At 40.1% G+C, this 19,625-nt stretch overlaps 1 protein-coding gene across 1 annotated transcript in view; it reads right to left on the reverse strand.

Moving 5' to 3' along the window:
- Positions 1–19,625, reverse strand: part of LOC136863472 (uncharacterized) — a 208,900-nt gene that overhangs the window by 163,967 nt on the left and 25,308 nt on the right. Inside the window, exons 8-9 of the mRNA XM_068225952.1 lie at positions 16,227–16,496; positions 5,129–5,404 (exon numbers count right to left, since the gene is read on the reverse strand). Of these exons, the coding sequence (XP_068082053.1) occupies positions 5,129–5,404; positions 16,227–16,496 (546 nt within the window). The remainder of the gene's footprint in view (positions 1–5,128; positions 5,405–16,226; positions 16,497–19,625) is intronic.

A 19,625-nucleotide genomic window follows, 5' to 3' on the forward strand; every position in this document is an offset into this window, starting at 1 on the left:
GATTAGGCGGGTGTCAAATGCGACCCGTGCCACTAGCGACCGCATAATCTGTAACCGTGCCGGATGCGACCGGCGTTGACAAGCAAATTGTCATTTGATAAGTTGTGTCATCACCCAAGATAAGGTAAGCTAAACGAAGTACAATGCCATTTCAATAAGTCCTATAAGCAGCTACGGCCCCTACTTTACATAACACTTCTGGGGGAAACTCGTTTTACAACACGAACTATGGTGATGCGTTTACGTCTTTTCCCACCGGGCGAATTGGCCATGCGGTTAGAGGCGCGCGACCCTGAGCATGCATCCGGGAGATAGTGGGTTCGAATCCCACTGTCGGCAGCCCTGAAGATGGTTTTCCGTGGTTTCCCATTTCCACACCAGGCTGTACTTTAATTCAGGCCAGGGCCACTTCCTTCCCATTCCTAGCCCCTTCCTATCACATCGTCGCCTTAAGACCTGTCTGTGTCGGTGCGACGTAATGCCACTAGCAAAAAAAAATGATCCTAATTCTCTGAAATTATTTACGACTTAGGTCTACTTACTTATCGTGTCCTATTAGTACCAGGAGTGTCCGAGGACGTGTTCGGCTTGCCTGGTGCAGGTCTTTCTGCCTGACTCCCATGGGAGGCCTGCGTGTCTGGATGTGGGATTATGATAATGAAGTAGGGAGAGATGAAACCCGGTGTCGGCACGTAGCCTCCTCCTCTCGAAAAACTAAGGGGTCTGCTCAATGCTTTACGTCACCATCCGACGGACGAATCACCATCAAGAACATCATATCCCCTCACTCCATTTGAACACTGTGAAGAGATTTGGATTTGAATCCAGGCTTTTGGCATGCAATCTAGTGATTAGAAACTGTATAGGTCTACCACCAACTCTCCTACCCTGCCGGCCATTGTTCTGATGGTGAATTTTTTTTCATCCAGGCTAAGTGGCTCAGGCGGCTCAGACTTGGCAGGTTTGATCCTGGCTCAGTCCGGTTGTATTTGAAGGTGCTCAAATACGTCAGCTTTGTGTCGGTGGATTTACTGGCACGTAAAATAAGTCCTGCGAGACTCAATACCGGCACCTCGGCGTCTCCTTAAACCATAAAAGTAGTTAGTGGGACGTAAAGCCACCAACATTATTATAATTTTCTTTCGACCAACGGCACTCGAACCTGTTAACCACGGTGTCAGAACTTTATTTTATAAAAAACCAAGTTCGCTACTTATGAGCAATCTGCCACTTGGTGACAGTCCTTAATGCAGATCAATTGTAAATGATTGGTGGGTCGCATGCGGCACGATGCTTAACCACTCGGTGGCGTGATAATGGCCTGGTCGCATCTGGGTTAGGATATTCTTATCTGGAGTAAATTCTATGAATTTACGCACCGTCTTTCGTCACTTAAGACGATCTTTTTGATCATCATTTGTCACTAAAAGTAACATCTTACGAGATAATCTCTAATTCACATCCATACTGTATTTAATCAAAATCATTAGCTTACATTTACTCCGTAATACATTATAACATGAAGAAACAAAGTAACACTCCCCACTGTCTAATGCAGGGCCTCTCAAACGCCCAAAATCTCACGCGCGCAAGAGCTCCTTGCACTGTGTATCGGTCCCGCTCGGTTCAGCTCGGACCAACGGTTCGTCAATAGGCTACTCGGCTCAAGTCAGTTCGGATTTAGAGCGCTACGGAGCAAGTGTGGTAGAGGGAGACAGCGAGACAGGCATTTGAAAAGAGAGAGTAAGCGCTATTGCTCTAAATCGAGGAGTGGGGTTGGGGGGTCTGCACTCTTGTCAACCAAGGGAAATCGTCTTTTGCACCGTGCACAGTGCATGCACCCTGAGAGGCCCTGGTCTAATGGATAGTAGACAGGGGCCTGTTCCACGAACGAACTTTGCAACTTTTCAACTTTGCACTTTTCACTTTTCAAATTTTGCAAAGTGCAAAGTCTTTCTGTTCCACCATGGTCTAGGTTGTACTTTTCAATTTTTTCGCAAAGTGAAAAGTCTTTGCGAATGAGTGATCCGATCGAGTTTATTCCATGAGCAAACTGTATAGGCCTAATACTCTACGATTTTAATGCTTTACTTTTCGCGGCGAATTTGACGTTATAATTGTCGTACCGTTTATGTTTTTATCATGGGAAAAAAGGTTATTACAAGTAGCTGGCTGTGCTGAAAGTCGTCAAGGAGAAACGTGACATCATTTTTCGACAACTTTAAGGATAACCTCTCGAATTATAACACATCAATATTAACGAGAGCAGGCTGCCGTCAACACATTCACACACAGAAGGATATTCACCCTTCATTAGAAATGCCGTCGCTATATTGAGTGGATTATCAGGCCAACGTACTGTTAGGAAATATTACATTTACTATAACATCTACGACTTTGGTAACAGTTCGCAAATAATTGATTTTGATGTCCCATGCATTGGTGTTACACCGTGCAGCTGGGCACCATTTACTAACCAATGTAAGCATATAAGAATTTGTTCTTTTCCGGAAAGGGATTGACTTCTTTTTGTTACATGTTTCAATAAATGTCCGATCATTTCAAGAATATAGTGAGCCTGTGTTGGGGTAATACGAAATCACTCGTGAAAGTCCCTCGAAGTGAGGTTATGAAAATTAATCTCGTCTTTGTACGTTCTCTTATTGGATTTTTCATCACTATCCTCACTTGATGCTAATAAAAGCTCACGTCGTAACGTGTTTATATCACTAAACCAAATTCTACGCCGAGAAACTAGTGTACATACTTGTTAATTAACATATGGAAAGGGAATCATCTCTTTGCAAGATCTATGAAAACTTTTCACTTCATTTCTTTGCACTTTGTATTTCTGTGCCAATGGAGGAACATAACAGGCTTGAAAAGTGAAAAGATTCCTAACTTTTCACTTTTCACTTTGCAAGCTAAATCTGAAAAGTGATGGTGGAACAAAATTTGAACTGAAAAGTGCAAAGTGCAAAGTGAAAATTTGCAAAGTTCGTTCGTGGAATAGGCCCCAGGTTCCACGACACCCTCCCCTCGCTCCCCTACTTCACCATCCCCCTCCCTGGAACAGAGTGCAACGCCCACAAAATCTTTCCACTGCGCCCCTCCATAACCACAGTTCGGAAACAGTGTTTCAAGGCAACGGACTACATTTCAGCAGCTTAGATTTGTACAGAAACATTTCACCAGGTTAATACGGTGACGGCTGAATGTTAATACTTGTTCATATTATCACCAAACTCTCAATCATTGACGAGTTTACGCAACATAAACAATACTGTACATATATACGCATGATTCAAAGTGATTTGATAGAATCTGAGGATGTTATTGTAAAACGGAACATGCCATTCTTTGTTCCATAGGGCGTATTTTTTACACGTATGTTATAGTGTTATATACAGGGTGGCCCACTTAAACGTTTCACCGCAGATATATCTGGAACAACAAGAGATATTGAAAAATCACTTCCACGGGCATGAAGGCAGGGAAGGGGCTAATTAACGTAAATACTATGAGCCAGTCTAAAACGTAGGAGAATAGTATTTTCAACATCAACTTACGTTTTTTTAATGGACACCCTGTATTATTTCGTGTGCAATAGTTAACGTGAAAAATCACACAAGTAATGGCGTTTGTTTCATCGCAATAGGTCAATTACATCCCGAGATATCGCAACGTGAAGTTGACGCTTGAGATAAACGAAACGCGCAGCAGTTGCACATCCCGAGAGTCAAGCGCGAACCTCTCGGTCCTCTTACTCACGATATGATTGCCGTGCTACGATGTGACAAGCGCTGTACTTAATGCTATTTGCACTGCTATCAAGAGGGATGAAAATAAGAGAATTTCGTTACAGTAACTTTGAAAAATTCTGAAGTAGTACAGTACAGAGTACTGCAATGTACTGTGTAGGTAAATAAAACACGCAAGAGAGAAGCCGTTATTTACATATCCTTTTGCTGTGGCAGGAAACCCTTGTTTTATTTTCATCCCTCTTGATAGCAGTGCAAATAGCATTAAGTACAGTGCCTGTCGCATCGCAGTACGGCAATCATATCGTGAGTAAGAGGACCGAGAGGTTCGCGCTTGACTCTCGGGATGTGCAACTGCTGCGCGTTTCGTTTATCTCAAGCGTCAAATTCACGTTGTAATTGACCTATTGCGATGAAACAAACGCCATTACTTATGTGATTTTTCATATTAACGATTGCTTACGAAATAATACAGGGTGTTCATTAAAAAAAACGTAAGTTGATGTTAAAAATACTATTTTCCTACGTTTTAGACTGGCTCATAGTATTTACGTTAATTAGCCCCTTCCCTGCCTTCATGCCGGTGAAAGTCATTTTTGAATATCTCTTGTTGTTCCACATATATCTGCGGTGAAACGTTTAAATGGGCCACCCTGTATTACGCATACTGAATTACCGGGCGAGTTGGCCGTGCGCGTAGAGGCGCGCGGCTGTGAGCTTGCATCCGGGAGATAGTAGGTTCGAATCCCACTATCGGCAGCCCTGAAAATGGTTTTCCGTGGTTTCCCATTTTCACACCAGGCAAATGCTGGGGCTGTACCTTAATTAAGGCCACGGCCGCTTCCTTCCAACTCCTAGGCCTTTCCTATCCCATCGTCGCCATAAGACCTATCTGTGTCGGTGCGACGTAAAGCCAATAACAAAAAAAAAAAAAAACGCATACTGAATTGTGTGGTTCACAGGGTGGAAAGCTTTTAAGTTACGTTACACCGTAAAGGACACGGAAAGTAAAGTAAAATAAATACCGTAAAGGTGCAACGAAATGATTCCTAAGGGAGATTCAAATATCTCTCAAGGGGGTGAGATAGAAGACGACTAACACTGCCAATGGAAAATATATTTAAAATAATGGCAAGTGTTGTACGGAACAAGACAATAGACATATTCCACAAAGTTATGTGTTGAACACTACTTCAAGTAGTAAAGGCGCAAATAAACACTAAGAAGTCACGTTATCTCATTTTAAATTGGAATTTTAAAATAAGGCACTGGAGGTAGCGCTCCAATGCGCCAGTATCTGTACCTCCTTTCCGACGTTTGAATGAAAGGTACGGACAAACAGACAGAAGAAGAATGTTAACACTCACGAAGAAGACATTGGTTCTCCAAGTACTCCACGGTAGTTGGAGCATCCACATAGTCGTTGGGCCTTGTGCGTCTGTCCTCGCTGCTGAGGCGGCATTCGGCAGTTTGTGTGTCATACTCCGCTGATCGACAGTCAAAACGACGTTCTAGGAGACAGGCCTCCATGCAGTCTCGCCGACTTTGGACCAAGTTCACTTTCAGATCGTCGTAGCCTCGGAGTTCCTTGCCTGGTCGCCGTTCGAATGCCCATGCTCTACCCTCGCAGTTATGGACATTTCCTGTGGAAAATGTTGAGAGTTTAGTAATGACAGAAGTTGGCGTCCTATAAACAATAGCATAAAATAACAATAACAAAAAATGTTGCAATGTTTGGGTTGGGAAGAATTGAGAGAAAGAAGAAGAGCTGCTCGACTAAGTGGTATGTTCCGAGCTGTCAGCGGAGAGATGGCGTGGAATGACATTAGTAGACGAATAGGTTTGAATGGCGTCTATAAAAGTAGGAAAGATCACAATATGAAGATAAAGTTGGAATTCAAGAGGACAAACTGGGGCAAATATTCATTTATAGGAAGGGGAGTTAGAGATTGGAATAACTTACCAAGGGAGATGTTCAATAAATTTCCAATGTCTTTGAAATCATTTCGGAAAAGGCTAGGAAAGCAACAGATAGGGAATCTGCCACCTGGGGGACTGCCCTAAATGCAGATCAGTATTGATTGATTGATTGAAAATGAAAATATTTAAGCTTACAAGACGTGGTAAAACTAAACCACGTTATCAAGATAAGTTTCTGTAAGGGTAAAATGCTGTACCTCGTAACTCACAATTCTCATACTTTCCAGGAGAGCAGAAAAACAAGCCTTCGATGGTCTAGAATAGGGCCTCTCAAACGCCCAAAATCTCACGCGTGCAAATTGAGGCGCAGAGTTGCTGTGCACAGTGCATCTTTCCCACTCAGCTCGGCTCGGACCAACGCTTTGTCTCTGGGCTACTCGGCTAAGCTCGGCTCAACTCGGCTCGGATTTGGAGCGCTACGGAGCAAGTGACGAAGAGGGAGACAGGCGAAGCGAGTGAGACAGGCGTGGGGAAAGAGAGAGACAGCGCTATTGCTCCAAATTGAGGAGTGGGGGTTCTGCACTCTGGTCAGCCAAACGAAGTCATCTTTTGAAGCGTGCACAGTGCATGCACCTGAGAGGCCCCGGTATAGAACCATGTTTTTCCAAGTCCCATTTATCTCATTTTACAATATAAAAGATTTCTTTTTAGGGCAGTCAATTTATACCTTAATTATTATCATAGGCAGACCTTGTGACTTTATTAGGTTCTTATGTAATTACAAGATGTATTAATGAGCAAACCATTCCAAACATTGGAAATTAATAGGCCACAGAGAGGTGATGGACATAGAGGAAATGGCTTACAGAAATAGATTTATTTCAGAGATGAAAGACATATAACATTCATATTAGTTATACCCATTTTAACAAATAATTGTAATACACTACCATTATCAGTTTCTGACATCATAGATACAAGTTTCACTTCAGGAAACAGTTCCATACCCCTTTATCTTCTAATGAGAAATACTTGTAAAATGACCTAATGTCCTTTGTCTTTTTTGCACCAATTTTACGACTTGCAGTGCTAATTACTTTTGGTTGTGGTAAACTTACAGTAGAATTAGACCTCGTCTAAGTGTGCACTAATATGTTAACTTCCTTAAAATCATTATTTTAAAATGAGCATTTGTATTTCACTGAATTACCCTTTTCATGTTGTATATCCCTTAATTTTAAGTATGGCACTTTGTTTAGATTTGATTTAAGAGCAACCGATTTAAAAACATCTTTTGGCGCCATTTGGCTATAGAATTTCTTTCTTATTTGACCTAAAGTTCAGAATAAACCTGAACACAGTCATTGGACTATGGAAGTCCATATTTCTAATGTGTCGTTCTATAACTGCACGCATTGAATCGACCTCTTGAACAGCTATGACGAGGTTCTTTGTATTTATGTTCTATAATGTTTATATTATGGTTGTTGCCTTCAAAAATATTAGTTAAAGCAATTAATAGGACATATGGGCATAGAAAATGGTTCTGTTGATACTGGGTGTTTTAAATGGATCTCCTCCCTCCCTGTCATTCACAGTATAGCTCTGGATATACGATGAGCTTCGTAACAAATATCGAAAAATGGGCTTAGAACAGTATGGTTCTAGACCATCGACTTATTACCGGCGCATGGTTAGGACTTTGCTTGTACTTAGTTGTTTAATCCTTTATTATTATACCTATTTTATTCATGTTAAGGTATTTTAATGTATAATTACAGGCGTGAATAAAGCTGGTAAGGACTGCTGTATACCTTCAAATAGATTTCCTTTTAACAATCATTTTGATGTTAGAACTTCAAAATAACTAAAAATTGAGTTCCGATTCTTAACCTCTGAGGTACATTAATATCTTTGTAAAGATAAACTTAATTTATTGTTATGCGACACACACACGTGGAGAGGTTTCAAAACTTACGCAATTCAGGGGAAAGAGAAAATAAGTTAACACGCATCAACATGTTCATGTTTGATAATGATGATGATGATGATGATGATGCTTGTTGTTTAAAGGGGCCTAACATCGAGGTCATCGGCCCCTCATGTTAATGTTTAGGATGATTGTATAACTATGCCACTACGCAGATTACAGATCTAACTGAAAAACAAGTTCGAAGTTTTCTCTAAAGGAACTATGACAGCAGAAATAGAAAATAGTCTGAGTTTATATCCAAAACAAAAGAGAAACTTAGAAATATGCCAGATTTCTGAAAAATCAATATTCAGAATGATGTGTGAAGAGAAGAGAAATAGGTTACGAAAATGCAGCAAATAACTAATGTACATTTTATCATGTTCGCTTTCATCTCTCCCCTACCGCTATTACAAAAGACGAAGTGAAAGAGTTTTACGAGAACGATTTCTTCTCTTGTTTGTCAAGTGATGGGTTCGAAGACTAGTTAAACCTAGTTTTTTAATAATCTGCTTTACGTCGCATCGATATAGATAGGTCTTATGGCGACGATGGGACAGGGAAAGCCTAGGAGTGGGAAGGAAGTGTCCGTGTCCTTAATTAAGGTACAGCCTGGTGAAAAAAAATGGGAAACCATGGAAAACTATATTCAGGGCTGCCGACAGTGGGGTTCGAACCCACTGCCACTGAAGGTAGCCTATTGAGAAATCTCTAAAACCCGAGATAGGGCTGTATTGAGGCATAATATAATTACTTTGCCATTATCTTTCTCCCGGAACCAGTAATTGCTACTGCAGCACCAATGGCACTGAGAGTAGCCCATTTCACAGCCATAAACACCGGCTGTCCCGAACATCATTACTTTCTCTTTGGTAGCTTTATCACAACCATATATGTCTCATACTTCAGTGATGACAACATTTTGGTCTGGTCTGTGAGCAAACAGGGACAAGACTAGTATATCTATGAATAGAACGCTACGGACAGCAGAAGATAATTAGAAAAGAATAAAACTACGGAAATTCCATCAAAATGAGTTAAGATTCAAAGGTAAAGTTACATCTGAAGATAAATTCCTTATGGCAATGTAGGAACTGATTTAATATATAAATCCGAAACTTGATTCCTTTTCGCGCTGTCTAAACCAGTGTTAATTAATTAATGGAGTGTTAATTAATAGCAATAACGTTAATTGTTTTATTATACTGGTTATTGGGGATGTTAAAATATAAAATTGTCGAATACAACTCACTGCAACGCAGGGTTTTCACGAATCGTCGTCCAATTCTCGAAGTTCTATCTCGTAATAGCTGCCGCGCAAGTAATGTTGGTGGTATGCTACAGGAGTTACAGGGGTATGATATTCAGTTGCGATTTGTGGCGGTTTAGGTGTAGTGGTATGTATTTGTCAAAAGAGGATGTGATGTTCCTGAATGCGACTAACAAAAATACGTTAAATTTCGTCAAATTCAGTTAATATAGGGTATGCTACAGGCAGTGCAAATGATTTCTTACGGCAGGGGCAATAAATGAAATTACAACAGCCATAGCCTTAACGTTTATTTTTAATTCTAATTCTATGAGTCCTAAACCTAAAATCGAGGTATTAGAAGAGGCTTCTTCTTGTTAATGATGACATAAAATTTTCTTGCACCCACATCTTATCTAGCCGGGTGAGTGGCTCAGACGTTTGAGGCGCTGGCCTTCTGACCCAACCTGGCAGGTTCGATCCTGGCTCAGTCGGCAGTGGTATTGGAGGTGCTCAAATACGTCAGCCTCATGTCGGTAGATTTGATGGCACGTAAAAGAACTCCCGCGGGACTAAATTTCGGCACCTCGGCAAACCGTTAAAGTAACTAGCGGGACGTAAAACAAATAACATTATTATTAAATCTTATCTATGATATTGAAACACCTCTCCCTTGTGATCTGTGTATCCCCCTCCTTTGCTTTTCCCCTACAGGGTGGGCGGGAGGTTTCTTGGCCTGGCACACTAGTGCGTTTGAGTGTTTAATTATAACGTTTGTGGTTTCTCACAGACGACCATATCAAAGTCTATGCTGTAGGATTGAGTTGGTGTAGTATTCTGGGTTCAGGAGAGAAGTCACTTCTGTTCCACTCAGTGCTGACGTAACGCGCATTCTAATTGCAGCATTTTATTGTTAATCCGCTTTGAGGTAAAATTATTTCAGTGTCGGACTTATAACTTAAGTGTATTTGCGTTATTTATTGTTATTCTCACTGTGCTACCTTGTGTGTGTGTGTGTGTGTGTGTGTGTGTGTGTGTGTGAGAGAGAGAGAGAGAGATAGAGAGGTGGGGAGGGAGCAGCCACCCATGCAAAATGTAACCACGCCCAATGTTGCTTAACTATCTATAACACTGTGTTTGTGTGTTTAGGTGGCACTCTCTTACGGGTGGGAGTTCTCTCACAGCTCCCGCGTCCTGAAGCGGTCACCCTTCCACTAAGATGTCCGCCAATGTTACTTAACTGTTAAAAGTCCGATTATCTCGTAAGAATACATAATTTGTAAATATAATTAAAATAAATTAATTGCGAAGCAGTTGAAACCTTTCACTACCGGAATTTTCAAAGTATTTTTGTATTGCACGTAATGTATTACACTTTTCACTATTATATTTAAAGTGGTATATACTCTAGAAACATTCTTAACATATTAAGGAGTTAAGTCGATAGGCTTTGGTTTCTGGTTGCTTGAGATTAAATGATATGATAAACTCATCGACGATCCAATCTTGTTTACCGGGAATAACATTAGTTATTTACTTCAAGACATATTTGCATATAGACTTGGTATTTAATAAAGCCAGTACGGATCTGCATTTAGGGCAGTCGCCCAGGTGGCAGATACCCTATCTGTTGTTTTCCTAGCCTTTTCTTAAACGATTGCAAAGAATTTGGATATTTATAGAACATCTCCCTCGGTAAGGTATTCCAATCCATAACTCCCCTTCCTACAAACGAATATTTGTCCCAATTTGTCCGCTTGAATTCCAACTTTATCTTCGCGCTGTGATCTTTGCTGCTTTTAAGGACACCATTCAAACTTACTTGTCTACTATTGTCATTTCACACCATCTCTCCACTGACAGCTGGAAACATACCACTTAGTCGAGCAGCTCATCTCCTTTCTTCCAGGTCTTCCCAGCCCAAACTTTGCAACATTTTTGTAACGCTACTCTTTTGTCGGAAATCACCCAGAACAAATCGAGCTGCTTTTCTTCGGATTTTTTCCAGTTCTTGAATCAAGTAATCCTGGTGAGGGTCCCATACACTTGAATCATACTCTAGTTGGGGTCTTACATATCTTAAATGTCCTTTACATCCTTACGACCCCTAAATACCCTCATAACCTTTTGCAGAGATCTGTATCCTTTATTTACAATCCCATTTATGTGATTACTCCAATTTTATTAAGATCCTTCCTTATGTTAACACTTGGGTACTTACAATGATCCCCATAAGGAACATTCACCCCCATCAACGCAGTAATTAAAACTGAGAAGACTTCTCCTATTTGTGAAACTCAAAACCTGACTTTTAACCCCGTTTATCATTATACCATTGCTTAATGTCCATCTCACAACATTATCGAGATCATTTTTCAGTTACTCACAATCTTGTAACTTATTTATTACTCTATAGAGAACAATATCATCCGCAAAAAAACCTTGTCTGTTTTAAATATTTGTGTATGATTTATGCTGTGTTTGATATTAACAGATTAAGATTTTATTTTCTTACACATACAATGAAAAGTAAACATTACAAAATGTTGTGTTACAATGGGTAAAGATACGGGGTTTAAGTGTGCAGGCTACGATTTAAATTTTTTTTGGATGGGAATGGCAGAATTTCCACTATTAAAAGTAAAATTCCTGTTTTGAATTTTCCGTGTTGCTGCACAATAATCTTAGATAGTAAATATCTGTGTCTTCACTCATGACGAATTTCACTCGCTATTTAGAGGCTAACTGATATCACTGGACGTCTGATAAGTTTTAACTACTGCTTTCAGAAACTCACTGAACAGGGGAAGTCACACAATACTACAACACTGTGCAAAGTGAAGCATTGAACTTGTTGAATTATGTAAATGTATTACACTTAACTGAATGAATAACAGGAATTTTACTTTTCTTTGTGGAAATTAGGTCATTCCCCATCAAAGAAATTGTAAATTGTAGCTTACATGCTTAAATCCCGCACCTTTGTCCATTGTAACGCAGAATTTCGTAAAGGTTTGCTTTCTTAGAATGTGTAAGAAAATAAAACCATATCTGTTAATATCGAGAACGGGGTAATCAAACACGAATATTGAAACTAAATAAGATTTTCTTGCTATTATGGTGTCTTCTTTAATACTGTACTCCAATCAACATTTCGTTTAAGTGGTGCGAGGAAAGCTTCGTAGTCACAATCGAACGTCACTGCTCCTGTGCCATGCCAGGTGTGTTTGTTCTCTCGCTTGTCTGTGACGTACGCTCTGCACGTAAACTGCCCATATTTCAGTAACGTCAGCCCGGCCGCGCTGGGCTGGTCGCAACTCTGGTGCGCAGAGTCCACTGGAGTAAGTAAAATGTGCCTCAATGTAGTGGAGGACGTATAAGTTAATGTGTGACATGCAGAAATGTCAAGGACGAAACAAACACCCAGTCTCCGAACCATACAAGTTAACCATATGATGTTAAAATCCGTCTACTCGGTCATGAATTGAACTCGGTAACCTGCTGTCCGAAGACCAGAGCGATTATCTTTCTAACACGGAGTCAGACAGTTGTGAGATGATTTCATTTTTTTATATATCCCGGGAACTGAAAATTTTCACTCGGTTGGAAAAAATGTCATTTGTTTAATAGTGCATTTGTTTTGGCTTTTCTATATTAAAGCTTTGTTTACGTATATACAGTAACATATTGTGTTCGTCTGACTAAATTTTTTCAACATTTTTTCAACATTAACACTGTCGACCTTGAAATGCAGGGATTCTACAGAATCATATACACTTATTATACATTCATACATGCATCTTCATATTAGATTATTATGTCCTTCATAGTTCAGACCCTTTATCATTATCATCATCATCTGTTTACCCTCCAGGTTCGGCTTTTCCCTCAGACTCAGCGAGGGATCCCACCTCTACCGCCTCAAGGGCAGTGTCCTGGAGCTTCAGACTCTTGGTCGGGGGATACAACTGGGGAGTATGACTAGTACGTCGCCCAGGCGGCCTCACCTGCTATGCTGAACAGGGGCCTTTTGGAGGGATGGGAAGATTGGAAGGGATAGGCAAGGAAGAGGGAAGGAAGCGGCCGTGGCCTTAAGTTAGGTACCATCCCGGCATTCGCCTGGAGGAGAAGTGGGAAACCACGGAAAACCACTTCCAGGATGGCTGAGGTGGGAATCGAACCCACCTCTACTCAGTTGACCTCCCGAGGCTGAGTGGACCCCGTTCCAGCCCTCGTACCACTTTTCAAATTTCGTGGCAGAGCCGGGAATCGAACCCGGGCCTCCGGGGGTGGCAGCTAATCACGCTAACCACTACACCACAGAGGCGGACTCAGACCCTTTAAATAATCAAAATCTGACTCCAAAGACAGTCGCCGCAGTCTCCTGTTTCTCTCGCCTTTCTTTATAGAGTCCATTATCCTCCTACGTAACTTGTCCTCCTCCATTCACCTCACATGATCCCAGCAAGAAGCAGATTCATACGCACAGCTTCATCCATCGCGTTCATTCCTAACTTATCGTCCTGCTCTTGTCGCCACCTCTTCACAACAGCAAACATTCTCGCTACTTTCATGTATTTTACTTCCATCTTATTCAAGATATCCTGAATCATTGTTTTCTCTTTCGTACAACGAAGACGGTCTGAAAACAGGGCGATGTAGAGATAATATTCGTCCAAGAACTCACTTCTTTGTAACATAACACCGTTCATTGCAATTGTGAGTTCACTGAATTGACTTTGCTGTACAGTGATTATAATTCAGTTATTATACTGCCATCCTCAGAGCACTCGGATGCTATTGATCCATCTGTTCCAGTTTCGCAACTCTTAGATTTCTTCCCAACTGACATCACTTTAATTTTGCAAATGCAAATTTTCGTATCACATTCATGCCATCTCATTTCAATCTCTAAGGTATTACATTGGAGGCTTTTAGCATAGTCTGCAATTAACCCTTTATTTATTATTTATTATTTCTTTCAAATATTACTTGTTCATTCCAAAAGTAATGCATAAAAGTCAGAAAAATATTTTTAAAAATACATGTCAATTCAAATTCAAAATATGATTTGTTTTGAATATTTTGCTTATAGCCAAATTTGTGCAGTTAGCCGCAGATGCTATCACACATCAGCCTTGAAGAATGTTCGTGGATGCTTATGAATGTTCTGAAATAAATAACACCTCAGTAAGTTACTTTTTGATTCGCCCTCGTACCACGTGTAAGAAAATTCAATACAGAAGTCTGAGTATGTTGTGTTTGTTACACGCGACATTATACCGGGTGGGTAAAATAAAAATGGCCCGGAAAATACTTATAAGACTGACGCGGAATTGACTCTTGTTAATCAACAGGAGAAATGCACATCACAGAAAATGCTGGAAACCGTGATTTCGATGTACCAATCGGTTGCTGTCAGATGTTAGCGCGTGCGCATCTCCCGAGTACGTCGCTGTGTCATTACGTGTGAATGAGTGAGAGGAGCAGACGTGTTTAGTGGTCGGTGGAATGCTACACAAAATGGTGCTCAGGATAAAACAGCGCGTGTTTATTGTCGAGCGATTTGCGAAGCACGATTCGTGAGAAACCTCTGCGGAACTGTTTCGGCAAGAGTTTAAGATTAAGTGTTTTCGCAAAACCTACAGCAAAATCTGCAATGCAAAACTTTGTGGCAAAATGGGGTGAAACGGGCTCTGTAGCGATTAAAAACCGTAACTACCCGAGAAGCTCCATGTTACGGAACCTAATCAGGATTCATAACAATTCTTATCACCAGGCCCCATCCAGCGGTTTGCACTACCGGTGGGAGCAATTATTCCGATTATTTCAAAATCCCTTTAATATCGTGAGTAGCCTCGCGATTCCTGACAAGCGCCGAATATCTGAACCACCAGACTCCACCGCGCAGTGGAGGGCCCACTATCCCTATTACAGTTTATTCTTTTGTTAATAGCCAGGTTCAATACAGCAGTTATCACTGCAGGAGGGAGCTATTGTCTATATTATTACAAACTCTTAGTATTATCGTGAGTTTCCTCGCGATTCCCTGGCAATCGTCGAATTATAGTAAACACCAGGCTCCAGCGAGCAGTGCTCACTGCGTGGAGGGCCACTATACCAGTCACAGCATGTTTATTGTTTATAATTTATAACTGTATATTAGATCGATTTGTTCACAACTAACAACACAGGGTCTAAGTTGGAGGTGAGCTCTGTATAGACTCTTTGGAAATAAATGATAAATGAGTGGAAAACTACCCGAGAAGAGTTCGAGCACCATAAAACATTCCTCGAGTGAAGGAAAGCCTGGAACGAAGTGTGACGAAATCTCAACGCCGTTTTTCTGCGCAAGTGTGAATTAAGTGATCGTCGTGTCGAAACCTTATCAACAAATACCTGCATCTGTATCCTTACACATTTACTGTTGTGCGTGCGTTAAAACGTCCAGAGTTCGGCCGGTCGTTTCTGAGTGAAATGTAGTCAGGACTTTTGGATCATCAGTTTTTACTTCTTCGGATGAGGCTGTTTCCACCATCTTCCGTCCAAACGTACTGTAATTTAAATTGGGTTCCAGTACCGGTTTCACTTTAGCAATCCCCACCTGGACTGTTCGGAAAATAAGTATAGGAATAATGAATACAGGTTGCTGTTGATATTAATTAGGATATTGACATTCATAGGAAAAGTGACTGTTAATAAGAGTTATTTGGAAAGGCGAACTTCGCTATGTGATATATCATGGCTGTTGTGGCTGATTTTAATGAACAATGTTTCAGTGGCAGGTGGTAGACCTGGGTGGTCACCCATCCGGGTACTGACCATGTCCAATGTTGCTTAACTGCAGGAGTAGCAGTATCAGCATCTGTGGGCCCCGTCACTGTTTTCTCGCGGAATATTATTAATTCGCGTGTGCCGGTTGTTAGTGGCACTGTAAATTTTGAAAAACAATTCAGCCTCTGTAGTTGCAGCATGTGTGTGCGTCCCGCCTCGGCGTCCTGTCTGTTTTCAGTGCTTCGGTTATGGCGGTTGTAATTTACTGTTTTGTGGGTTTAGCAATTGTGATGTTCATTAACAAGAGTCAATCCCGCGTCAGTCCTATTGTAAATATTTTCCGGGCGAGTTCCCTTTTGCCCACCCTCTATTAGTAAGTGCTACATATATGTTCTGGAAGGGGCGAGATGAGAAGTGATTCAATGGCTTTGGCGTTATTATGATCATACTATCACAAAATAACAACACCTGTCTTCACTACATTTATCACGCTTCTAACCCAACTACTATATCAATTAATTATATTATGTATATGCCAATTTTACGTCACCTCGTAAACAAATCTTTTCGAAGTAGCTTTGGCCTTCTCTTGGAGACAGCTCACTCCCACGACCTTGGGTGTTCCGATCCAACTTGAAGCACTTCATTGCGTTGTAGTCAAGACTGAAGGCGGGGCAGTCAGATCCTGCCTCAAGACAACGGGCGCCGCACTCCAATGTGATACCTGGGGGAGTTGCCATCGCCAATCCCACCTGCTGGGCACTGCGGAGAAAGTGACCTGTCACCTTCTCGAACGTGAACAGACCATCCTCACACTGACCTGGAACAACAAATAAATAATTTCATTCTCAAGTCAGTTCTGTCATTACAGGAAGGTGGTCAAGCTGGAATATTTATACGTACAAACAGTGACAGTCTCTACAGGAGGGTGTCTCATATACAGAAAGGGAAAAAAAGGAATTTCTAAGGAAGATCAATGGTCCTAACTGAAATTATAAATAAATAAATAAATAAATAAATAAATAAATAAATAAATAAATAAATAAATTACAGTTACCGGTAAATAAAATGTAATTTAGTTTGTTCAAAAGGAAGCCATTTTTCCAGTGTTAACACAGTCAATAGAACTTATAAACTTTTAATTCTGTCAAAACACAAAATTTAACAATTAGACACTATAACATACCTGTTAAAAATGGACAATTATAAGTGGAATGACATGTTTCATTGTTTACGTTGCGTAAACAATTGTGAATGATTTTAAATAATTGTGAAAAAGTGATATTATAAACACTCGAGATAAATAATAATAATTTCGTGTGGCTATTTCTAGTCGAGTGCAGCCCTTGTAATGCACACCCTCCGATGAGGGTGGGAGGCATCTGCCATGTGTAGGTAACTGCGTGTTATTGGGGTCGAGGGCAGTGTTATTTGTGGTGTGTGAGTTGCAGGCATGTTGGGGACAGCACAAACACCCACCCCCCGAGCCATTGCAATTAACCAATGAAGGTTAAAATCACCGACCCGGCCGGGAATCGAACCCAGGACCTCTGTACCGAAGACCAGTACGCTGACCATTCAGCCAACGAGTCGGACAATACTCGAGATGAATTGTGAATAGAAACCCTCTGTGAGCACTTTAGAAATTTTGGAAGTTTAGAATTTTATATATATTTTAAAAATGTTAGTGCTGAAAGAGAACTTAAATTCATCTCACTCGTTCATAATCTCACCATTTCAAAATCATTCGCAGTCGTTTACGCAGCGTAAGCAATATTGCATATATGCATTGTTAAAGGTGATTTGATAGAAACTGAGGATGTTCTTATTGAACGAAACATATATATCCACTTCTTTTTTTTACTATTTTCTTTACGTCGCATCTGTGTTATGGTGACGTTAGGATAGGAAAGAGCTAGGAGATGGAAGGAAGCGGCCATGGCATTAATTAAGGTACAGCCCTAGCATTTGCCTCGTATGAAAATGGGAAACCATCGTCAGGGCTGCCGACAGTAGGATTCAAACCCACTACCTCCCGGATGCAAGCTCACAGCTGTGCAACCCTAACTGTACGGCCAACTCGCTTGGTTGTCATTCCATTTTTAATTGTCCTTTTATATATATAGGAATGGTATAGTGCTCTTAATGTTACATTTCGTGTTTCGAGAGACAGAAAAACTTTTAAGTTCTAGTTAATTTCTTATCTCTTTTAATTACATAGAGTTTTATGTTTTAACTACCGTATGTCCAACAAAACGAAGTGGAACACTGCCAAATTATCTGTAGTGTGTTATGCAGAATTTATGTGTTTAAATTAACATATATTACATGCACAATAAAACTAAATTCATGGTACTTGGAGGTAAAGGTGAAAAAGCGACAATCAAGATAGGGGGAGAAATTATTGAACAGGTGAATAAGTTTAAGTATCTTGAAAGTATTGTGACTGAAGAACTTCACTCTATAACAGTCATAAAAGCTCGAATTGCCTTAGCCAAGGAAAGCTTCAAGAAGAAGAAAAAACTGCTTGGTGGCCCGCTAGAGAAAGATCTGAGGAAGAGATTTGCAAGGTGTTACGTATTGATTTATGGCGCTGAAACATGGACATTAAGGAAGGAAGAACAGAGGCCTTTGATATGTGAATATGGAAAAGAATTGAAGGAGTAAAGTGGGAAGATAAAATATCAAATGAAGAAGTTCTGAAGAGAGTGGGAGAAGTGAGGACCGTAATCCAAAATAGGAAGAAAAATTGGATAGGGCATAATCCAAGACACAACACTTTACTACGAGTAGCAATTGAAGGGATGGTAAAAGGAAAACGAGGAAGGGGAAGGAGACGATACCAGTTATTAGACAGCATTAGAAAAAGAAAAGAAGAAAGGGGCACAAGATCGAGAGATATGGAGGTCACAGCCATGAATGGACCTGCCGGATGGCAGAACAACCTGTGATGTGAGATGCACAATAGTACCGTAATTTATTTCTAAATAGAATATGGAAAATATTATTTAGTTTGTGGTTTTACAAGTATGGATGTGAGGGCTCCCAGTCTTCTATTTCTATTGATTTAGAAATGAGATAAAAGCATTCAAATTTTTACCACAAATACGAATAAAATGTAAGCTTACAATGTTAAGACTTGAAAAATCTGTAATTCAAGTTTACTAACATTACTTTCTAGAGAAAATCAATTTAATAATTTCATGAATTGAATAATAATAATAATGATGATGATGAAGAGATGGCTTCCAAACCCAAACTATATCAAAATTCTATTATTTTCAGTAGAAGAAAAATGGAATAATAGTTTTGGAACTGATAGTAATAACGATATCTGTTTCACTATATTCCTCATAACAATGAAAAGTTGTTGCAACGATTATGTATAATTTATACTTATATTTATAGGCAAGTAATTTTTAAAATTGCTCTCAATCATATGATTTAGTTGGATCTGGAAAACTATTTTGAACATTTCTCAGTACCGCTTTATTCAAGCAGGGTACATTAACATTATTGCCAAATACTAAACATTGTTATATGTCAGTTCTAACAAGAAATGTTACATTTATATTCACGAACAATATTATCATTGTCTCCTTTAGGGTCCGTCAGTGCTTGTTCACAAAATGTTTTGGCTTTAGTACAGGATTATAGGACTGAAATAAAACGCGCCAAACACTAGTCCGGTAAATCAGCTTTGTTTATTGCTACTTTGCACGTACATCGAATTAGTTGGGCTTGGGATATAATTGACTTTTAAAATGTATGCGACTAAAATGGATTTCAAGTACATTGTCTTGTTAGAGTTGTGTCATGTGTAGAGGAACACACTAAACAACGTAACTTAAAATCACCCAAAACTGACTTAGCAGGTTCAATTTCTTTATGATCTATGTATGACAAATATGTCACATAAGGCTTGAGAAGTACAGGTAGATGGGCATGG

Source organism: Anabrus simplex, chromosome 2 (assembly GCF_040414725.1).
Source record: "Anabrus simplex isolate iqAnaSimp1 chromosome 2, ASM4041472v1, whole genome shotgun sequence".
NCBI lineage: Eukaryota > Metazoa > Arthropoda > Insecta > Orthoptera > Tettigoniidae > Anabrus > Anabrus simplex.